At 41.4% G+C, this 22,264-nt stretch overlaps 1 protein-coding gene and 1 pseudogene across 2 annotated transcripts; both read left to right on the top strand.

Annotated features, from left to right (window-relative positions):
- The first annotated feature begins 2,475 nt into the window (after positions 1-2,475).
- On the top strand, positions 2,476-3,661 carry LOC102789417 (calaxin-like; annotated as a pseudogene).
- Positions 3,662-6,356: 2,695 nt separating this feature from the next.
- smurf1 (SMAD specific E3 ubiquitin protein ligase 1) lies at positions 6,357-22,124 on the top strand. Of its 2 annotated transcripts, none has more exons than XM_006797989.3 (18): positions 6,357-6,638; positions 13,128-13,166; positions 13,682-13,790; positions 15,407-15,540; positions 15,653-15,718; positions 15,844-15,919; positions 16,157-16,368; positions 16,461-16,545; positions 17,724-17,870; positions 18,063-18,297; positions 18,421-18,524; positions 18,854-18,968; positions 19,048-19,226; positions 19,350-19,487; positions 19,598-19,718; positions 19,894-20,095; positions 20,388-20,463; positions 20,551-22,124. In XM_006797989.3, the coding sequence occupies exons 1-18, from the start codon at positions 6,584-6,586 to the stop codon at positions 20,648-20,650; spliced, it is 2,193 nt and encodes a 730-aa protein (XP_006798052.1). In that variant the 5' UTR covers positions 6,357-6,583; the 3' UTR covers positions 20,651-22,124. The 2 variants fall into 2 exon arrangements, with proteins under 2 accessions (XP_006798052.1, XP_006798051.1); XM_006797988.3 differs by having other exon boundaries at positions 20,379-20,463.
- Positions 22,125-22,264: the final 140 nt, after the last annotated feature.

Here is a 22,264-nt window from a genome sequence, read left to right as displayed (position 1 = left end):
CTGCTCATATGGATTTACTGTGGTGTGTAAACAGGCCGGTGAGAGGTACCATTGTTCCCACTGCTAATACTGCAGCTAACTGTGCCGCCGCTAAAGAGCCAAATCCAAGCAGCTATAATCTCAGGTCACCCGGCTTTCCTTAAGTCTTTTTGTGTTTTAGCTGCCTGCACGCTTCATGTTCCTGCTAAACATTTCCTAAAGCCTGTCATGCTGCTATGAGGCAAATGCTTACTCCAATTGAACTTAATTTTATGTCACATCTGCCATGACTTTATCGTCTCACTCATATTCCCATCAAAGTTATAATTCTGCGCAAGTGTAAGTCTCTCACAGTTCAGGTATTTTATATTTTTGGTACCTGTGCAGATGAATCCCATGACTCAGTTGAAACCCCAACTTTTCCTTTTGACACCATAAATTAACATTTGTGGGTCTGAGTGAAATATCATAGGAACTAAGGATTATAATGCAATTTAAATATTGCTGGGGTGAACAGCATTCAAGGCCTAACTTTAGAGGAAGACCGTCATCCATTCCTATCAGCATATATTATCATATATTACCCATTTTTCCGCAGCATTTGTCTGAGTTTTAATTAAAATGGAAGCTCTGCCAAACAAAGCAAAGCTGTTACAAAAATTTGTTGTTTGCTTTTTTTATATTAATGATATTCATTGATTTTTGAATAAGAAACGTAAAGCAGAGTTGTTGAAGGGTTAATTTAGGTACTAAGTTTTAAACGTTATTTTTAAAGTGAGCAATTATTGACAAAAACCTAAACAACTAGGTTTGGGTTGATGAGGTTAGCCATAAAAAGTGAGTCCGTACCATTTTTTATTGGCAGTGATTCTATGTAGGAATATTGTTAAAGTAGAAATTAGGTAAAAGAGCGCTATATTAAAAAGTAACTGCTATGACCTTCTATAAATATATTTTAATGTATGCCTATCTATGTATTATTATATTTGATTAATTTTTTGTGAAGTAAATGTAAAAAATAAATAAATAAGTAGAATTAAAGCTGCAAGCAGTGACGAGAGGGCCCTCGCACCCCAGCGCATCAAGCTAAGCCCAACACCTACGCCCAGCAGGCAGCGATGGAGATTACCGTCCAATCTGATGTCCCACTGACGCATATCATGAGTAGAACCACAAGTTAAAATTTTATCTCGTTCAATGATGATTATAACCCACTTTGCATTTCCTCTTCCCACTAGGCACTGCTCTAATCATTACTGACAAATGGCACATGAATCGGTTCGGGGCTGGACTCTCATACTGCCCGTTAAGTTTGGGAAAGTTTTGGGAAAGCCAAGTGTATCTTTTAGTTACAACAGTTAAATGCTTTTTCTGATCTTGTGATTGAAGGTCGACGTGTCGCCATGACCACACGGTTTCACAAAACGTGAAAAGTTGCAATTTAGCATCATCAAGATCTTTAGATTTTACCCGTTGAAGATCACGTCATTGTGATTAAATCCCTAGGAGGAGTTCGTTAAAGTACGAGGCCTGAAAACATCTTGGCATTTTACATAAGCCTGCCAAATTTCAGACACATAGGTGAAACATAGAGTAGGGGTGGTCTTTTGAAATTTTGTATGGGGTGCTGTGGAGCTATTTTGCAATATTCCATGAAAACGACCATATAACAAGAAAGCCTTCCTCACAAAGGAGGTTTGTTTCAAAATTCAAGAGTTTTTGAGCTTTCCAAGCCCCTCAAACGCTACTTTCTATTTCATAGCAAATCGCCTTTCCACCAGGGTGCACAGTTCAATAAACTCACAATTTTAACACTGAAGCACTATGATGGACTGATGTTAATGTTCAACGCTTTCCAGGTAGATGGGCTCAACCTTTGAGGAGCAGTGCACAAAAGTATAAGACATAACATTTCCTGTTCCCTAGGTGGCGCTTTGACGATTCCTGACAATGGGCATATTAATCTCTTCTGTGCGGGAGTGTTATCATGCCTGTGAAGTTTGGTAGCGATCGGACTGGATTTCTTTTAGTTACAGCAATTTGTGGCCACTTATCGAAATTCGCCGTCGGGACCGCGCTTTGTGTTAACATCTCTGTGTGGAATCCGTATACATGCTCGCATTTGCTTTTTTAGCTGTTTGGTGGTTGTTGAAATAGTTTTGTAAGCTTTAACCTGAGATTCTGGTGTTTCTGGCAAAATACATTTATAAAAAATCAATTCAGGATTTAATGATTCGATATCGCTTTATTCAAGCTAAAATCGATCTGAATCGGAAAATCTCCGGGCTAAACTCGGCTAATTTTGTTATAGCGGTAGTTTAGTGCTCTTCATTATGGGGCGCCGTTTGTAAACTGAAACATGCTGGAATTAACAGCAACACTTTTCCACTTTTAGCTCAAAACCTTACAAAAACATGTTTTTTCGAGTCATTTTTTACAACATTTACTAAAATATTTGTAGCTTTTTATGTTTAAAACACAATTTTAAATGTTAACTTTAACCTGCTTACGGTGGAGTCTGACAACTCTCGAAGAGCAGTGCACAGTCTGGACAGTGGGAAGTTCCTAAGCATACTGCACAGCATCTTTGGGCTGATTGATGACAGGATCACAGGTAGAGGTATTCAGTTTACAGTTACTTATATTTATTTATAGTAAAATGTCAATAAAATGGTGGCAAGTAAACTAAATCTCCAAATCATCACTATCACCCTGTAAATACTCTCCAATTTAGCACAACCCGGAATTCTTATTATACAATAGCCCTGTCCACTTTCCAATATGGGAGCACAAAGGAATCACTCACCTCCACCAGCTCTTTCAAAATGATTAAATTATATCCTTCAGTACGTTTGTCCAGGAGTACAGAGTTGGGAATGAACAATTTCTTCAATACGAACAATTAAAATCTATAATTAAATCCAAGACATGTTGTGAGAGTAACTGTCTGTCATTCAGTCTTTACTACATTTGACAAAGACAAAGACGGTGTTGTCGGCATGGAAGAGTGGATTGAGGGGACTGCCTGTTTTTCTTCGGGGCACCTTGGATGAAAAAATGAAATGTAATTCCTCAATCTTACTTTTTTTGCTTAGGCTCACTCTCACACCTTCACACATGTAGCTTATCTCCCTAAAACAAATTCCTATGTTTGGCATGGCTCAGATTGCGTCAGTATGTACAGCTTGAATGGTGACAATGCCATCTCTAGAGAGGAGATGCTCGATTTTCTGCAGGAGAGGCTCATCAGACGGCCCAATGAGGACCCTGACGAAGGAATCAAAGACCTGGTGGAGATCATACTGAAAAAGATGGTGAGCTGTTTGCTGCACAGATAAAACTGTTTTCATGTGGTTTTCCAAAAAATAAAACTATTTAAAAAATTCTCAGGTCTGTAAATAATTTACCAGCTCTGCCAATGGTGCTTCCTCCCACAGGACTATGATCTTGATGCCAATGTGTCTTTTAAATATTTTGAAAAGGTTGTGAAAGATGAGAACCTATTGCTGGAATCTTTTGGACACTGCCTTCCTGATTTCAGGGTAATCTTTAATGAGAAGTTGCTAAGCTCTTTAAATTTCAGAAATTCAGAAATTCTCAATCTGACAGTTTGCTTTTCTTATTTTTTCAGAGAGTCGAGATGTTTGAGGGAAGTGTATTTCAGGAACAAATGGAAGAATAAAGAAATCACATACCTGCATACTCTTTAAACATCCCTAATATTGACCTCAATGTTCAGTGCTGTGATGTAAAATTTGTTAAATAAAAAAAAAGGATAGTTCTGGTAGTTTTGGCCCAATCAAAAGCTCATTATGACCAGAAACAGTAATGGAGGGCTCCTCAGCCTCTTCCATTTTGCCTTTAGGGTTCTCCCAAGTGTGTGGTCCAATGGAGAAATCTGACTGCAGTGGTCTGATGTGCTGCTTGTCTCTTTCTGAGAAGGTCTATTTGCACCTTGAATCCCCTTCTCGCTGTGTCAGCACAGGTATTGTGTAAAGTCCCTATTTTATCCTCTGTCAGTAAAACCCTATGTTGATTTTTAGGTCCATAGTAATGATGTTCTTGGGGGGGGTAATAGCAGAAGAGTAAAGTCTAAATAGCAGCTGATGTTTGAAGTCTCCATTGTATTGTCCTTTCCAGAGGTTTGTTTGCGTGTGAGGTTGTTGTCGTCTGATGTGGTAGTTTTTTCTGATGAAGAAGGCTCCTCTTGTCCTCTTTCTGTGTACAAATCAACATCATTTAAAAAGATCCTAGTCAAATTAAAAGAAAAGTGCCAAAGGGAAATTGTGGAAATGTACAAAGAAACAATGAAAAGATGTAAAGTGACTAGTTGTGTGTGTGTGTGTGTGTGTGTGTGTGTGTGTGTGTGTGTGTGTGTGTGTGTGTGTGTGTGTGTGTGTGTGTGAGTGTGATTATCTTAGCTTAGGTTTGCTCGGACTAAGGTGGAACTAAGTTGTTGTTTATTGGAGTGGTGGATTTTGTGAAGCAAAATCTAAAATTATACAGACTTAGCACACATGCAGCACACCACCATAGAAACTTTTCTCATCCATGTGTCGCTTTGCTGAGCCGAAATGAAACCAAATTATTCCGAAGGTTCTTCAGACTTCAGGCATAGTGAACAGTTTCTGGAACTTTACAAAGTAGACCTCTGCAGGATACTCATCCAGGGGCCTATACTCCTCTACAGCTCCATAGAGGGCAAACAGCCGAATCAACTAAGTTATAACATCAATTTCTGGGACCCCTTGAACCATCAGATAACGACTCTCTAAATTTATGGTGTACACCTGCAAATAATGCAACACTTCACTGCGGTACACTCGTGTGAAAATGTTTGTGTGAAAACTGTAAATAGTGGCTATATTTATCGTCCATATTGTACATTTTACAGCGGTGGCGCATTTCTGTGGAGACATTTTGGACTGTTTAACCCTTCTGAAACTTTTGAATCTTTTCCCAAAGTTTTGGGGATCATTAAGATGAGCTGTGGCGGATGTGAGACGAGGCGTTTTGTTCTTTGCGGTCACCAGTGGTTTTCTCATTGGAACACTTCCATGGATGCCATTTATGTCCAGTCTCTTTCTTATTGTTTAATCATGAACTCTGACTGAGGCGAGTGAGGACTGCAGTTCGTTAATGTTGTTCTGGGTTCTTTTGTGACCTCCTGGATGAGTCATCGATGCACTGAATGTTGGTAGGCCAGCCACTCCTGGTAAGGTTCACCACTGTTACAAGTTCTTTTCCAATTGTGGTTAATGGATCTCACTGTGGTTCACTGGAGTCCATAAAATTTCGGAAGGGAGCAAATGCTTTTTTAACAACAATGTAAGTGACGTTCCCCTTTAGCAGGGGGCATCTCACACCTTAAGATACCCGCTTTTGGTCATATATTTCTAAACAGAGGCATCTTCTTACCTTAACTGATTTGACTGCTGGCCTGGCACACACAGACCACATCGATCGACTATGAGTTTGTCACACACTTGATGTTAGCTTGCTTGAAGTGTTGAACACGAAAAAGAAAACTATGTGAAAATTATGTTTAGCAATCCAATTCAATCCATAACTGTCACTTTTAAAAACGCAAAACAATGCTTTTTACACCGCCCCTTGAAGCTAATATCCCTGAACAAGGTGAAATAGCCTAGCTAACAAAACACCTAGCAGTATCATTTCAGCAAAATTATTGAGTTTTGTTGAATTGAACAATTTTTAGTTAAATGTTGGCCCGTTCTGTGTGTTGTTCTATTTTTGTATTTTTTAACAAAATGAATGCTGCTGTAAATTAAATGGCCCGGGTGTGTAGTTGACACAGACCAAATATGAAGCTGATCTGATCAAATTCCTAGGAGTTCGCAATAGTACAACGCCTGGAAATGGCAAAATCGGTGCCAAAATCTCACATTCAATTCAAAATGGTGGACTTCCTGTTGGGTTTGCGTTGATGGGCCCAATTACTTTTTTGTTCGTCTTGGTATGTTACACGTCTGTGCCAAATTTCATTCATGTAGCCCAAACTATGTGGTCATAGGACTTTATTTAACAACGCATAGGTGGCGCACTAGAGCCATTTTGCACCACGCATATGCGAAACTATTAAAATACCAAAAAATTTTTTTACCAGACCTGACACGTGTGCAACATTTATTTATTTTTTCTCTATTTTAAGTATGTTAAAGCCCTCAAAATGCCACTTGTTTTGTCTGAATAATAATAAACGTAGCAATTCCAGTAGGGTCTTCGTACTTTTAATGCTCGGGCCCTAATTACTGAAGTAAAAACCAAAACAGAATGTCTAAAGACTTGAAAGAATCTGATCACCACGGGCACGCCCACGCTTCCCGGAGCGAGCACGTACTGTACAGACCCTGAGAACAATACGTCAGTACGTGCTTGAGCCTGCCCGAAAATGTTCTCCCGTGTTGTCGGATTTCGAAGGAGCGCAAGACTTTGCGGTGAAATAATACATTTTTATCCGTGAGGAAACCAAAAGCAAACCGCATGTGTGGAAACTGAAGTTATTCGCAGTTCCATTACTTGGTGAAACTGTGATTTTGGCTGGCTCGACAGGGAAGTTTGTGTGATCGTTTTTCCCGGAGTGATGTCGAATCCTGGGAGTCGGAGGAACGGGTCCAGCATCAAAATCCGACTGACAGGTAAAAGCGAGAGCGAAAGAAAGAGCTTACGGTGCACGTTTAAACCGGAACTCAGTGTTTGCTCGGTAACGTGTTGATTTTAGCAAACCTAACGAGACGACGCGAAGTGTCTTTGAGCCTCTCGAGTCTGCTGTTCGCCCAAACATCCGGTTTTTGTGTGGCAAACACCAGCCGAGTGCTAGCTTGTTAGCTTAGATGCTAAGTAAATTACCGAGAGGACAGCCGAGGAGCTGTTCACTGTCCTGTGCGTTTTGCAGCTGAGACAGGCTACTAGTCCGCTAGTCGTGGTGAATGCCGACGCTTGAAAGCCACGCTCAGAAACTTTATCAACCACTAACAGTGGCTTCTTAGCCTGCTAGCTAATAGTAACATTGTGGTTAATGTTGACCGCTAGCGCTTGCTAGCTACACCCTTTTTGGGGGGTGCTGACCACCAGCCGAAACCTCCGCTTCAGCCGAATGCGGCGAGCTCTGTAACGCGGGGGAGAGAGCAAATGTCGAGCGGCAGCCTGTATGAAAATTGATCTCCCGCTAGATTTGACATCCTAGTCCGGATTACCAATGAGTATCGATTGGCATTTCGCTGCTGTGTCAGCTGTAGCTGCACAAATGTCGGACTCGTTGAACTTGTCCCCACTGAAGGAAGTGCAGCATGTTTGTTCTTCAGGGGTCATTTATTCAACCGAATTGAGATAATTTTTTTATTTTTCAGTTTGTGGGTCGGAGTCTGCCCTGTAGGTCATATAGAAGTTTCCTCCTCTGCTCCACATACAGTCACAGCTGGAACAAAGGTTCCTACTGTTGATAATGTAACCCCACTGGGCATCCAAGGGCCTCTATTCAAATGGAAATGACCCCGCTGAGCAGACGCCTTGTCCCCCTGAGTCAAAACTGAGCAATAACACACACTAAAATTTGCTTTCCGTCAGACTAAATATTTCTTTGTGTGGTTTTCATGGAACATTGCAGCAGTGTACTGCAAAGGTATGATTGTGATGGATGTCTTTTCAAGCAAATGCCTGTCAGCACTGATGTGGTGAAGTGCTGTCTGAAAATGCACCCCACATGCTGTTTACTTACTGACTCTTCCTCTCAGAGTGGATTTCAAGAAGGAAGGACGGGAATCAGACCAACGGATCTAGCACACTTCGTCACTTATCCCACTGTTTATACATTTCAGTTTGAGGTTATCTGCGCCTGACGTTATCACTGAGTCTCACTTAGCCACGTAGATCCGCAAAAGAACAGTTCACCGCTCCTTTTGTTTGAAATAATAACAAAGGACTGATGTCACTCTTGACATTCAAGAGTGACATCCGTGATCAAAATAGATTATGTCATTGTATCAACTGTAAGCGGGTATTTTATATACTACTAAGATTGGTAGATTAACTGATAACAAATCATTTTAATCAGAATCAGTTAAAACACTGCAGTCATCCGGGATTATAATAGATCGTGTCCTCTTATGATAAAGTTTACTGTAAGCGACTCTGGTAAAATAAGCTCTACAAAAAGTATGTTATCGTTAAGTGATTCATCAGATGAGTTAAAATGAAAGCAAGCAGAGAAGGTATGTGTGTGTAAACTTGTATGCAACCAGAGGTTATTGCCCCTGACTGTGCCCCGCCTCCACAGGTATGAGTGGAATTCTAATTGGGTAAGGAATGTTCAATGAGCCAATGGGAGTGCAATGCTGCCAGGCTGGCCAGCTCTGTTTAGTCTGCCAGAAAGAGTTGGTTGTTTCCCCCCCTTAACATCAGTATATCTGAAAAGCGTGCACGTGTGTGTGTGCGCAGTAGGGACATAAGCATGTTTGACACTGGGTCAGATCTGAGAGACTTTGTTGTGTTTACAAGTGATTGTTGTGTCTTCCTGTGTTCGTTATCTTTTTCTTAAGCTTAAGTATTGCTTTGAGTAACATGGCAGACCTAAGTAAGTCAAATACTTAATGAAAACGGGGGGGGAAATGTAAACTATTTTGAAACTTGTGTAATGCGGTATAGACATTTGTTCAGGAAGCAAAAGGATACTGGTTGAATTCCAGCCAGAGACACATGAATCCCTGGGGTTGCATTATGTTGGGCATCTGGCATAAAACTCTACCAAATCAACCCAGTGCATCCACCGCTTGTGAGAAGGGAACAGTCAGAAGTAGCTTCTGTATTGAAACCAATGTATAACCAAATTATTTATGTCATACAGAGTGTTAAATATTTTGAAAAAAGCACCAAATGTTTGATCATATGCCAATTTTGTGAGTTTTGATACCAAAAACTTGCAACTGCAGTAATATTTAAAAAAAATAAATAAATAAAATAACTAGCTGTAGTGTATCTCTGGTTTTTGAGCTTGTGAAACATAACATTTGAATGCAAAAATATGGTCAAGGTAAGATGCAGAGCATAAGTAGGTCAAAAATGGTGGAGAAAAGGGTGTTTTTGTTTGTAAGTGAATGGTGTTTTATTGTGGAAAATGCCATGAAAGGAATTAAAGAATCAGTCATTTAGTAGGATAAAGTTAGTGGACGCAACACGTGCCGCTCAGGTTTTGGTGCCAGTCTGTCGGATTGAGCGCTTAACTTGCCTGAGCTGCAATACAGGGCAGTGTCAGGACAAGAGGTTACTTGAGAGGGAAGGGGTGAAGGAGCTGAAAAGAGGAGGACAGAAGTGTGAGGGAATGAGGAACAATCAAAGAAAAGGAGAAAAAAGCAGTGAAATAAAAGTGAGTGTTTGTGTGATGGATACAACAGAGGAGAGAAGGGGGGAGTCAGATTCATGCTTACTTAGGAAGCAGCATAAGCATTTCTAATCCCTTCACTTACTAAGCTTGCAGTATGTGCAGAAACACATTTACAGAAAAGCATGCAAAACAGGATGTAGAAACATGGATGAAGAGGTTAAAGAGCCTCAGCGTCCACTTATTCTTCATTACAGAACCATTGTCTGGGTGTTTGTGCAAGCCCTTCTGTTGTCCTGCGTCTGTGTACTGCAGGCTACTTGTTATTGAGCAGGTGTGATATTTGCTCACATGTCCACCAACCGCTGCTTTGTTTTTGTTGCCGAAAGAAGAAGGTCATACAGGAAATGACATCATCATAAACTCACGAGTTGTTCTGCTTGTAAGGCTGCGGGCGCTTGCTGAGACAAGAAAGTCTAGACCGCTCGAAGTTTGTCAGCATTCATCATGTTTTTTTGACTCGAGCTGTGATCAAAGTGCAAAGAGATTGCACTACCTTGGCTTCGTTACCGGAACACTCTGCCATTAATGGTGATTTAGGAAGCTTTAATTAGGCGCTGCAGTTGTGCATTTCTGGTCATTATCCAAAGAATATCTGGTGTCAAAGAGGTGTAGAGCAAGTTTGCTAACGTCTGTAGGAGATGGTTGATGTGATTTTTTTTTATATTCCTTATGTAGCTGACTGACTGGTGCAAAAGAAGCTCACTTTTTCTTCACCTCTCTCAAACTGTTTCTACTTGTCCCATCAAGATTGGATGAATAGAACCCCCGCCATCACTACCCCACTGACGGTCTAGCTTTTTCATACTTCTTTTTTTTTAAACAGAAAGGCAGTAAATGCAAATAAAAAGAAAGGGAAATGACAGTGGGGAAAGAAACTGAGAACCAGCTGAGCTGTTAGGCTGTAAGCTCTGTGTGTTTTTTACCAGCCATGACCTTCGCAGAATGAGGAATTTCCTGAGATGCTGAGAAAGGTCCTGTCACACATTCAGGGCCACAGAAGAGCAAGTCAGAAAACACATTGTGGGAAGAATTGGTGAATAGCACAGCAGGGACAGCGACAGAGGCTTCCTTTGCTTCCAGTCTGAAATAGGTGGCAGACTTTAGAAACTCGATTCCCTCCCTCTCCTCACACACTGCGTTTCTTTCATTACGTCTGTAGAAAAGATGAAGTCTCAGTGTGGAATGTGTGAGTCAGGAGGAAAGGATTGGAAGAGGTTGACAGGGAACAGGGAAGGATATCCTGAAGCCATTCTCCATTGGTTAATCACAGGAAATGGACTAGGCAACACCAGACACGTACGTGCCACTCTGGCCACCACATCCTAAACCACTGACTCCCTGACTAACTTCCTAGATAGCTGTCTGGGCCAAACCGAATCAAAAGGCAGTTTAGGTGTGTGGCAGATCAGTTAAGATCTAAGGTTGTTTTCCCCTGACGGTACCAGCAGTACTTAACTCTGAAATGTTCCCAGTGTCTCACCAGCATTGTTCAGTTAGTGTAGATTGGATTGGACTTTTGAGATTATCTTTATTAATATGCAGAATACTTTTTTAAATCAGCTTCTAAAGAATTAATTACACTGATCTAGTCCAGTGCCTGGGGTAATAAATGAAAATATTGCTTTATCAGGTCAGCAGTGTGAAGCTCAAGGATTAAATCTATTAATGGACACAAAACAAGAAAAGCACCAAATTTACATGTTGAGGAACACAAATATTTGGTCATTTGGGTAAAAAAAAGAAGGGCAAATAATTAAGGGATCATAAAAGTAGACTAAGTGCAGAGTCTGCTTATTTCAACTTGCCATGAAAGGTAATTTAAAGTTGCGGTAGATGTGTAATGAAGGCCACAAAATCCTTCAGATGTGTGGGATGACTCTCCTACCCACTTCATGCACCCATTGCTCCCCTGCCAAGCTCCATGCAGGTGATTGATTGGGTTACACATTCTAACTCAGATCTGATTTTGACACCCCCCCCCCCCCCCCCCCCCAAATTCATTTTAATATGAAAATGAACAACAGAGAGATGAAGCCACATTATTTTTCTAAGGTTCTGTCAGGCTGTCTTGTTTTTGGCTACAGAGCAGGCCGTTTATCTTAATTACTTGTCATGTCAAACAGTTTGAGCTGAAACTAGCACAAGAACTCATAAATACTTTCTGGCGACCTTTATGTTGGTCCATAGTGGTGTATTTTTAATATTTAAAGAATAATCAAAAAATAAATAAATTGCTGACATTGCAGTCCAGCTCAAGAAATGTGCTGTTCACGTTAGATTTTGCCTTTACTTCCTTAAAATATCAGTGTGACTGTGAATCACTAGACTCACACTGATATTCTGCAGTAACACAGGAGTAAATGTGCAACATGACAACAACGGAAATCATACTTTATCCACACATAACCTATATGTTGTCAATAACCCAGTACAGTGGCTTAACTGTGGTTTTTTTTCTGCATTGACAGCAGAGGCTAGAGGCATTGGGACTGCTGTGTTTGCCTGCACGTAGTCACTTTCACTCAAGCTGTTAGTTGTTAGTTGTAGCTGTTAGTTAGTGCAGCTTTAGTGATTTCCACTCTTCAGTGCCTTCCAAAGCAAACGATTACTAATTATGGCAGAAAGTGCTGTTTGTGCATTTGTGCTGTTGCCCACGTAGTCATGACACGGAGTGTGTGGATTCTTCTCTTCCTAAAAACTAAAGTTAAAAATGACTAAAACTAAGTTTAGATCTGCCGTCGTCTGTGACGGGATGAGAAGCCAGAAATACTACAGTGTCTTCTGGACGCCGATGGTGACTAAATGAAGCTAGCCCAATACATTCTTCTTTTTTTAACCTTTAGAAATGTTAGCGCACCAGAAGAAGATGATAATCTAATCTTAAGCATACTGGCTGTTATGACATGATGAAATAAGAGATGAAACATCAGGACAGATAACTAAAAAAAGCGGAACTTTGAAGCTCCTTTTTAATGCACGGTGATCAGCGGATCTTTACAGATACGTGTGTCGAACAGCAAACACAAAGCTCACATGCAGTCAGAACAAAAACCTTACTGTTTCTTTACAAAGCAGAGCTCACAGGTATACACCCTACACTTTACTTACCAGCCCAAATAAAAACACTGCATATAAATTTGACAAAGGCCCGGTGGACTTGAAGTGTAAACATTATCCGTGTTGATTACAGCTTACCTTTTGAATTGCATTGCATCAGCTGTGAAAACCAACATGCAGCTTGTTTTTGTTCTGCCCTGAAACAAACACTTGAGTGTATTTCTAAAAAATAAATAAATAAATAGCTGTAAAGTTGTTGATCTCTTGTGTTTTCAGTGTTAGAGGAGAGCTAGCCTAGGGTGTCATATGCCAGCTGTCTGGGGAAACAAATAACCAGACTTTGTGTACACCCACGTACACGATAAACAACAGTTTGCACACACTTACAAATTCTCAGAGTCTTGGTCAGATTGAGCTTTGCTCTCTGACTCTACAAAGATGGTGTGGGTATAGAAAGTGGTCTCCTGCTTTTTCCGTGGGTGGTCTTTCAGCGTGTGTCTGTCTTTGTGCGTTTTGCCTGACACTAGCCTGTACTTCTCTGTCCGTGTCATATCCACTTTCATGACCGTCCTCTGGTATTCATACATTTATCCTGACCCACATTCTTTCCCCTCAGATGCGTCCACTGTGTCAGCCCACGTGCTGTGATATTACATATATTTGTGTAATTTTTTTCTCCTTTCTCTTGCAGTATTATGTGCCAAGAACCTCGCAAAGAAAGACTTCTTTCGTAAGTACTTTGATTGTGATCTTTTTCACATGCATATTTCTGGCATTATAAAGAGCCCGTGTGACATAGGAGCGACTGTGAAAACAGAGTGCCATTGATGTTGCTCATTTGCTGTTCTGAGGGATAACTGTTGACCTGTGGTAGCGCTGGAATACAACAATGACCCTGACTGTCACCCCACAATCAGGGGTTTGTTTAAGGCTGCAAAGCTTCTCCGAGTGTGCCCAGTTTTGTTCTTGGTCAGAATTTGTTAAAGGCTGCCTGGATTAGAGTCTTCATTTCCTGTCAGATTAGATGGTGAATCTCAAGTACTGTTAATAAGAATGGCAAACAAACTGAATTTCCTGTTTGTTTTTAAACTGCAGGCCAGTATTAGTCTAGATACAAATACAACAACTCCATTTATGTTAAATGTTTTATCATGGAGACCATGTTTATGAGAAGCACCTAAGCCACTTTGGATTTTGAGAGACTTTATGGGCAACGGATTTTTAATTACAAGTTTTTGTGTGCAGGTCTGCCAGATCCTTTTGCCAAAGTCGTGGTGGACGGATCAGGTCAATGCCACTCTACAGACACAGTAAAGAGCACACTGGACCCCAAATGGAATCAGCACTATGACCTGTGAGTCTCCTCCACAGCACTAAAAACAAATCTACTATACGTTTACAGTAAAGTAATTTCTGCTCAGGTATAGATATTTAAAATGAATGATAATTAGTTTAACATAGCCATCCATCCATTTGCTACCACTTGTCTGTGTTCAGATCACGGAGGCAGCAGTACTCTGTCGTGCTTTTTAAACAGACTAAAATAAAACAACAGTTTTTGACAGATGTGGTGGTGTTGTCTGAGTGGCGACACCTATCATTCATGAAAAGACATTGGCAGCTGCCTGTGCCTTATCACAGGGCATGAGTAGAAGTGACTTTTAAAGACATTACCGGCAGCACACAAAGCGATAAACGCACCAGGTATACTGGGGACTCAAACAGAGAGTCCCTTGCCCCGGCCACCTCTTCCCAGTCATCACCAGGCGACACTGAGTTATTCCTAAGCCAGCAGGTTGGAGCCAGCAAGTTCTGGGTCTAACCTGAGGCCTGGTGTGCAGGAGGCATCCTTTTCAGATGCCCGAACGATTTCTTTCGATGTGAAATAGCAGTGGCGCTGTTCTGAATCCCTCTCAAATGACTCAACTCCTCACCCTGTCTCTAAAGCCTGCAAAGCCTGTGTCTCTGTTGGGGACACGGACTGCTGGAGACCCTACAGCCAAATATTCATTCCTGTTATACTTCTTTGAAGTACGCTGCCTTGATGGGATGCGTCATTGGTGGATTGTAATGTAAATTCTCTGCAGATGAATCTGTGCGGTTACAAAAAACAGGCAGGTACGTGGCTGCCTGAGCTGACCCTCACACTGACTGTCTGATGATGAGTTTGACGTCACTGGGACCCAAACAGACCCTAGCAAACTCACAGACACAGAAAATATGAAATCTGTTTAAGTGAGAGGCTAGCCACCCTTCGAAGGAAACTAATTTCTGCTACTGGTGTCCGCCACCTCATTCCTTCGGTCACTACCAAGAGCTCATGACCATAGGTGAAGGTGGGGGCATAGGTCAACCAGTTAATCAACAGATTCAGTTTTAAGCTCAGCTCTCTCTTCATCACCACAGATCAGTACAGCATCTGCCCCCAATCCCTGCGTCAGTCTCACAGCTCTGGCTCTCTTCCACAGCATGTCCTTTATCCTGTCTTCCTTCTCTCACCTCAACCGGTCGCAGCAGATGGCCGTCCCTCCCTGAGCCTGGTTCTGCTGCAGGTTTATTCCTGTTAAAAGGGAGTTTTTGCTTCCCACTGTTGCCAAAGTGCTTGCTCATAGGGAGTTATATGATTGTTGGGTTTTTCTCTGTATGTAATATCATAGGGTCTACCTTGCAATTTAAAGTGCCTTGAGGCGACTGTTCTAGTGATTTGGAGCTGTATAAATAAAATTGAATTGAATTGAGCTCGTGAAGACCTCAAGACACTTAAACTCCTCCACTTTTGGCAGCAATTTAATTGATTTATCATTTTAATTGATTTTCAGTTATATGTAAATGTAACAACTCATTAAAGATGCAGAAGATCTACAGATGTTGATTGTTTCATTCATTCAGATCTTTGACCTTTAAAATGGCTCGCCTTCAAAAGCTGGATTAAAGAGACCTGTTGCACTTGTCACTTGTTTTTTCTTTTAGCTACATTGGTAAAACAGACTCCATCACTATCAGTATATGGAACCACAAGAAGATCCATAAACGACAGGGGGCAGGTTTTCTGGGCTGCATACGACTGCTTTCTAATGCCATCAGCAGGCTAAAAGACACAGGATGTAAGGCCGTCGCCTTTATCAACTGCTCTGATTTTAAATACACACATTTTCACAGCATTTATTTAGTGCTGCTCTGTGAAGAAAATAAAAGTGTATTTGCTTCCTGTTTCAGACCAGCGTCTAGATCTATGTAAGCTGAACCCCTCTGACAGTGATGCAGTGCGGGGGCAGATTGTAGGTAAGGCTGGACAGCGATGTACAGATTAGTCATATTGTTGCTTTTCTTTCACTGTGTGCACGTTCTGCGCTCCCCCCTCTAACACGGCGTCAACTCTCTGACCTGTCCGTCCTCCTTGTTTACAGTGAGCCTGCAAACACGAGACCGCATTGGCAGCGGAGGCCCTGTTGTGGACTGTAGAGGACTGTTAGAAAATGATGGGTGAGTGTCACCAGATGTTAACCCTGCTAATATCACACCCTAACTTTTAAATACAAGACTGTTGTTTGGATCTCATGTGATGTTACACAACAACCTGTTTTAGGTCAGAGGATTATTTTAGTTCTATTTGTTAAGTATTTGTCCCTCCTGCTGTCTTTGTTGCGCTGAGTTTTAAATAAAAAGCAGTTGACCCGTCATGTGATTCCAGTGTGTTTTTCTTTGTGCGTTTGTGTGTAGGCCTGTGTTTGAGGGGTGTTTCAGTGAAGAACCGCTGCCCTACTCCGACTCCACTGGTGCCGCGGGAGGCGGGAACTGTCGGCTCGACTCTCCCAGTCAGGAGAGCCGTCTTCAGACCCAGCGAATCAGAGGGCAGGACTCCAGAGGTCATGGCCACACCCCTCAGAACAGACCGCATGGGCACCAACCGCCTGACCTGCCAGAGGGATACGGTCAGTGATGAACTCCTGTTGTGGCTATAGATATTTGTTTAACCTAAACCTCACATAGTCCATTTAATGGCTTTCTTTTCTTGTTAAAACAGAGCAGCGAACAACAGTGCAGGGCCAGGTGTACTTCCTCCACACACAGACAGGCGTCAGCACCTGGCATGACCCCCGGATACCACGGTATGACTATGCTGCACTTCATTTAGTCCAAGCATAACTGGAAAAGAGGTGAAAGCCCACAAAGAGACTTAGCCACTGCATCTGCAGACAGACTTAACACATTAAAGTACTCGACTCTCAGGGTTATACTTAGGATTGTATGAAATGTTTCTAAAGGCTTAACGAGAAAAGTCTGTTTCTGTAAGTGAGTGCATTCACATGTAGGTTTACATGTAATTTAAACTTTTCTTTGCATGTTAAGAGGGAGTTCCTACTTGTGCTGAGTGCATGCTCATAGAGGACAATCAGATAGTTGGGATTATAACTCTAATCTTGTACCTATTCTAAACTAGAGTGATATGGTTGACTTGTCAATACACTAAAATTAATGTTTTAAGCATTTGATTTATACACTCAGGCTAACATTTTAGGCCTTATCTACATCTTATATCATACTTTATCTACAAGTTATACTTTGTGTAGATACATCTTGTTTTATGATCTCATAATTTGTGCTAATGGCTGACTGTGGCAGTTTTACACCACTTACAATTCTTAATTAGTAAGATTTATGGATGGTTTTGAGAGTACAAACTGCCCCCGGTCATAAAAATGTCAGCAATATTAATTACTGCTAACTATAAATCTGTCATAACAGGCCATTACTTCTGACCCTATATGCTGACCTTAATCATAAACATGTCAAAATGACTGTGTTTTAAAGTTTATGATTCAAGGGTTATGTAAAGAGTGCCAAAAAATGATGAAATTCAAGTGTTTTGTTTCACACTGAAGAAAAATGCAAAATCTGTTATGGTGAGGTACTGATCACAGTAAACATGTGCAAGCATTTCTTCAACAAATGTTTTGGTTTTAATAATGTTTGCAGCCCAAAGAGGTTTAACAGTTTCTTCAAATTTGTGACCCAACACTAAATACACAGTTCGACCCTGTAATGAGCAGCAATATTTAAAAGAAATGCACAAACACTTTGATCCATTTGTCTTTAGAGCATGCCCGGTGTCTTTTTTTATGCTCTTATTCAGCAGCAGATAAATAAAATAACTCTTAGTAGCTTTTCATGGGCCTTTGGGGTCCAAGTTTAGTTCAGTATGAGGATTATACTACTTAGTATGCATGTTCAGAACAGGTGGAAATGTGGTGCTCTGTCTCACTGTGTTTATGTGTTACTGGTGCAGGGATTTGGCCAGCGTGAGCTGTGAGGAACTCGGGCCTTTACCTGTAGGCTGGGAGGTCCGAAGCACCGTGTCTGGCCGGATCTACTTTGTGGACCACAACAACCGAACCACACAGTTCACAGACCCGCGCCTACACAACATTATCAGGTAAAGCATGGACCAATCTAATCTGCCACCGACCTACTAACGCTGCTGACTGGTGTGATATACAGAAACATGAGCTTATGGTAGATTTCACTGCTTATGCTGAATGGGACTGTGTGTAATCCTGTGCGTATCATTCTTCCACAACCTTATATTTCCCTTCTGTTCTTCTCCTCTACTTCTTCCCACCTCCAGTCAGCAATCACAAGTGAAGGAATCTTCCCAGGCCCCCCAGATGGATGTGGGGGGTGAGGAGGGGGTCGGTGGAGGAGTAAGTGGCGGCGGCGGAGGAGGAGGGGATGGAGATGTGGCAGCGCGATACGAAAGAGATTTAGTGCACAAGTTAAAGCTGCTCCGCCACGAGCTGTCGCTGCAGCAGCCTCAAGCGGGACACTGTCGTATAGAGGTGTCCCGAGAGGAGATCTTTGAGGTGAGTGCAGGTGGAAGCGGAGGAAACACAGAAGCACTGGCTGTGAATATTAAATAACCGATTAACAAAAGAAAACTGATCTAAACCTGATAGCCTGTAATTAAAGCTGTGTGCGTTATACAGGAGTCATACCGGCAGATAATGAAGATGAGGCCCAAAGACTTGAAGAAACGGCTAATGGTGAAGTTCAGGGGAGAGGAAGGACTCGATTATGGTGGAGTGGCCAGGTAATTTGCTGCACGGTGCTTTTATCATCCTATCATCCAAGTACCAGCGCTAAGTACGCGGTGACAGCTCTTTTAATGCCTGCGCTTAAATGTTAAATGTTACTGCAGTGTTTCCCACCGAGAATTTACAGGTAGTAAGGGGTAGTCTGACATACAGCTGTGAACTTAAGTACTATATAATTTATAAATTTACCACATGTTTTGAAAAAGTGCTACATCAACTGCTTGTACAAAAGACTGGATACAAAGACAGGATCTTGTATTTGATTGTTTTCACTAAAGTCTTGGTGCTGCTTCATCTTTGTGATCATTGTGGTGTCTGTCTGCAGGGAGTGGTTGTACCTGCTGTGTCACGAGATGTTAAACCCCTATTACGGCCTGTTCCAGTACTCCACAGACAATATCTACACACTACAGATCAACCCAGACTCCTCCATCAATCCTGTGAGTACACACAAGTAAATCCACATAACGAACCATGCTAATAAGTCCCGACTCTGTCTCACACTGTCTTTCTTTTAAGGACCACCTGTCATATTTCCACTTTGTGGGTCGTGTGATGGGCCTGGCAGTTTTTCACGGTCACTACATCAACGGGAGCTTCACATTGCCCTTTTACAAACAGCTGCTTGGCAAACCCATCCAACTCAACGACCTGGAGACCACCGACCCCGAGTTGCACAAGAGCCTCGTCTGGATATTGTGAGCAAAAGCACCAATGAATGAATCCTCTCAGCCTGGCACAGGCAGACTGCTTAGTTTGTGTCCTGCGTGCTTGTCTACATAGTTTCCGTTTCAGCTTTTATTTTGATGTGTTGTGTGCAGGGAGAATGACATCACTTCAGTACTCGATCACACGTTCTGTGTAGAGCACAATGCCTTTGGGAAGTTCTCACAACATGAACTCAAGCCTAATGGTCGTAATGTCCCCGTCACTGAGGAGAACAAGAAGGAATATGTAAGGTAAATAAGTCCACAGTAGTACTCTAAACTCTGTCGGATACAGAGTGTAAACATAACTTGCAAACTTCTGCCAGACGTTTACTTATTTTTTTTTTTTTTATTCATTTCAGACTTTATGTGAACTGGAGGTTTATGCGTGGAATTGAAGCCCAGTTTCTGGCTCTGCAGAAGGGGTTCAGTGAGCTCATCCCACAGCACCTCCTAAAACCCTTCGACCATAAAGAACTTGAGGTACGCGTTTGATACGTCAACAATATATTAGTACTTATTAAATATTTATATGACTTTTACCATATCTGCATGTTGGATTGGTAGTTTTGATTAATTTTCTTCTTCTAATCTATTATCTAATTCATTGTATCCATCTCAAACCCCTACCCACCACCCCGTCTCTAAATCTCTTCAGTTGATCATTGGTGGACTAGGAAAAATAGACCTTGCAGACTGGAAGACTAACACCCGTCTGAAACACTGCACAAGTGAAAGCAATGTGGTGCGGTGGTTCTGGCAAGCAGTGGAGGCTTTCAGTGAGGAGAGGAGAGGACGCCTCCTGCAGTTTGTCACAGGCTCCACCAGGGTCCCCCTACAGGGATTCAAAGCGCTGCAGGGTGGGTCATGCACTGGTACAAACACAACATACACCTTTTGGTTACACTTTGCTTCTGCTATTCCTTTGATGGTAGCATTTAGTTGACTTTTTCAACACATAACTCATATACAAGGCCTTTAAATGCAAACATTTTAACCCAAATTAGAACAATATTAGCTTCATGTGAGAATGGTTAGATGCATGTTTCAGTCTGAAACCCATTAAAGAGTGTTGAGAGCTTTTTCTATTTAAAGTCTTTTCTGTGTACCAGAGCAGTGATAACTAGAATGTATGTGTGTAAGGCTCTACAGGTTCTGCAGGACCAAGACTCTTCACCATCCACTTGATAGATGCTAACACAGAAAACTTGCCCAAGGCTCACACGTGGTAAGAACCGATTTCTCTTAGTGTGTCTATAATTGTGTCAATATTTTTTTTTTTTTAGGTAAGTAATTCACTCTTTTCTGCCTCCAGTTTCAACAGGATAGACATCCCTCCCTATGAGTCTTACGAGAAGCTTTACGAGAAACTGCTGACTGCTGTGGAGGAGACCTGCGGCTTTGCTGTGGAGTGATGAATCTGCGCACACTTGGCCCTTGCACGTGCACACAGACTATGTGACATTTTACATATATGCACACACACACAAACCGAATATCAAGTATACACCAAGTATACAGAGCAGCCAAGCATCACAAGAACACACTCACTCTCCTGCCACCCCTTCACCTCCCGAACCTGTTGGAGGTTAAAGGAGGAAGCACAGCAAGAGGAGAACATTTAAAAAAAAAAAAAAAAGAACTAAAGATTTTTTCAAATGTTTTGAAGAAGCATTTTTATCCTTCTGTTTTAACAAGCTATGATGTCATCCTTCAGAATGTTTAACCACCGCAGCGAAGTCTCGGGACGGATTCAGCCAATCGCATACGAAGCCGGGAACATAGAAATCAGATTTGTGAAGAAGACGACGAAACAAAAAAAAAGAAAAAAGACAGAGCCTGTTTGTCTTTCTGCCTGACGAGTCGATTGATTGACTAGTATTCATGCTTCGTGTTTAACCACTGTCGTGTCTCAGAATGAGCGCATGTATGTACACGTGTTTGTCTGGGTGTGTGTGCATGTGAGAGAGTGCAGATCTATGTGTCTGCGTGTTTTTGTGTTTGTGTCAGGCATGACACTCGGTTACGCTGTAAAAATGATCAAATGAGCCTGCTCCTCTTTTTCTTTTTTTTTTTAAATCTTAATTCCTTTGTTTGTATCTGCGACCACTCTGATCCACTCTATTTTATTATTTATTACTAAGTGATTACTGACCAAGCTGCTATATGCTCTGCGTGGAGCCCACACTAATGTCCTCATCACCCCCTCCCCCATAGTTGAAGGGTCAATTCACATGCAAGTAACCCACAAAGTGGGTTCTATTGAATTTTGTTACATTTTTTTAACATTCGTATTACTGCAGAGAAATACTCCTTGTCATTGTATGAAACCTGCTAGTGTTTTTGGTGTTTTAAATGCCCTGTTACATCTGTTAAAAATGAAATCAAAGTGGCTTTCCCAAGCCTTGATTTAAAAAAAATTCTAACTCTACTGATGTTATGGAGAGGTCATCTGGATTTGTTTTTTTAAACCGAGGATTGAAAGAACGTGTTTCTGGAATTCTGTATAGTTACATCTCCTAAGCCTTTTATACAAGTTTTAGCCCTCATTTTACCTGCTTTTTTTGTGGCCCTGATCCCTGCCCCTTTTTCTCTCCATAGCCTGAATGTTGGCAAGAAGTCATCTTCAAGACCACCATGAATGAGTTTCTTAACAGTCATTAATGCTCCAAATTGAACGAAATCAGAAGCTTAGAAGTTGAGCAAACAACATAGAAAGTTCTGTTTTAAATTGAAGACTGTTAATAAGCAGGACCATTTCAGTCTGTATTATCAAGGGTATGAGTTCACTGTGTAATGGATGCAGAAGTATTGTAACTTACTATGTACTAAACATTTATGAAAAATGCGTTGTAAATAAGATTATATTAAAAGAAATTACATTGAAAATACATTGCTTGTGTCTTGTGTCTCTATGTCGACACTTATGGGTCTAATTAAACCAAACACATTTATTATATGTATTCTTAAGCAGGTTTCCATCACTTCAAACATTAACATTAATGAGAGCATGTAAAGCAAAAGAGACC

Source organism: Neolamprologus brichardi, chromosome 4, assembly GCF_056152115.1.
Source record: "Neolamprologus brichardi isolate AB-2024 chromosome 4, ASM5615211v1, whole genome shotgun sequence".
Taxonomy (NCBI): domain Eukaryota; kingdom Metazoa; phylum Chordata; class Actinopteri; order Cichliformes; family Cichlidae; genus Neolamprologus; species Neolamprologus brichardi.
This window is presented reverse-complemented; position numbering and strand designations above follow the sequence as displayed.

What these genes read in the sequence shown, in the direction of transcription:
- smurf1 (XM_006797988.3), top strand. Translation starts at nt 6,584, where the DNA reads ATGTCGAATCCTGGGAGTCGGAGGAACGGGTCCAGCATCAAAATCCGA. An exon ending in CATCAAAATCCGACTGACAG is followed by an intron (nt 6,639 to 13,127) that starts GTAAAAGCGAGA and finishes TTTCTCTTGCAG; the next exon opens with TATTATGTGCCAAGAACCTC. An exon ending in AAGAGCCTCGTCTGGATATT is followed by an intron (nt 19,227 to 19,349) that starts GTGAGCAAAAGC and finishes TGTTGTGTGCAG; the next exon opens with GGAGAATGACATCACTTCAG.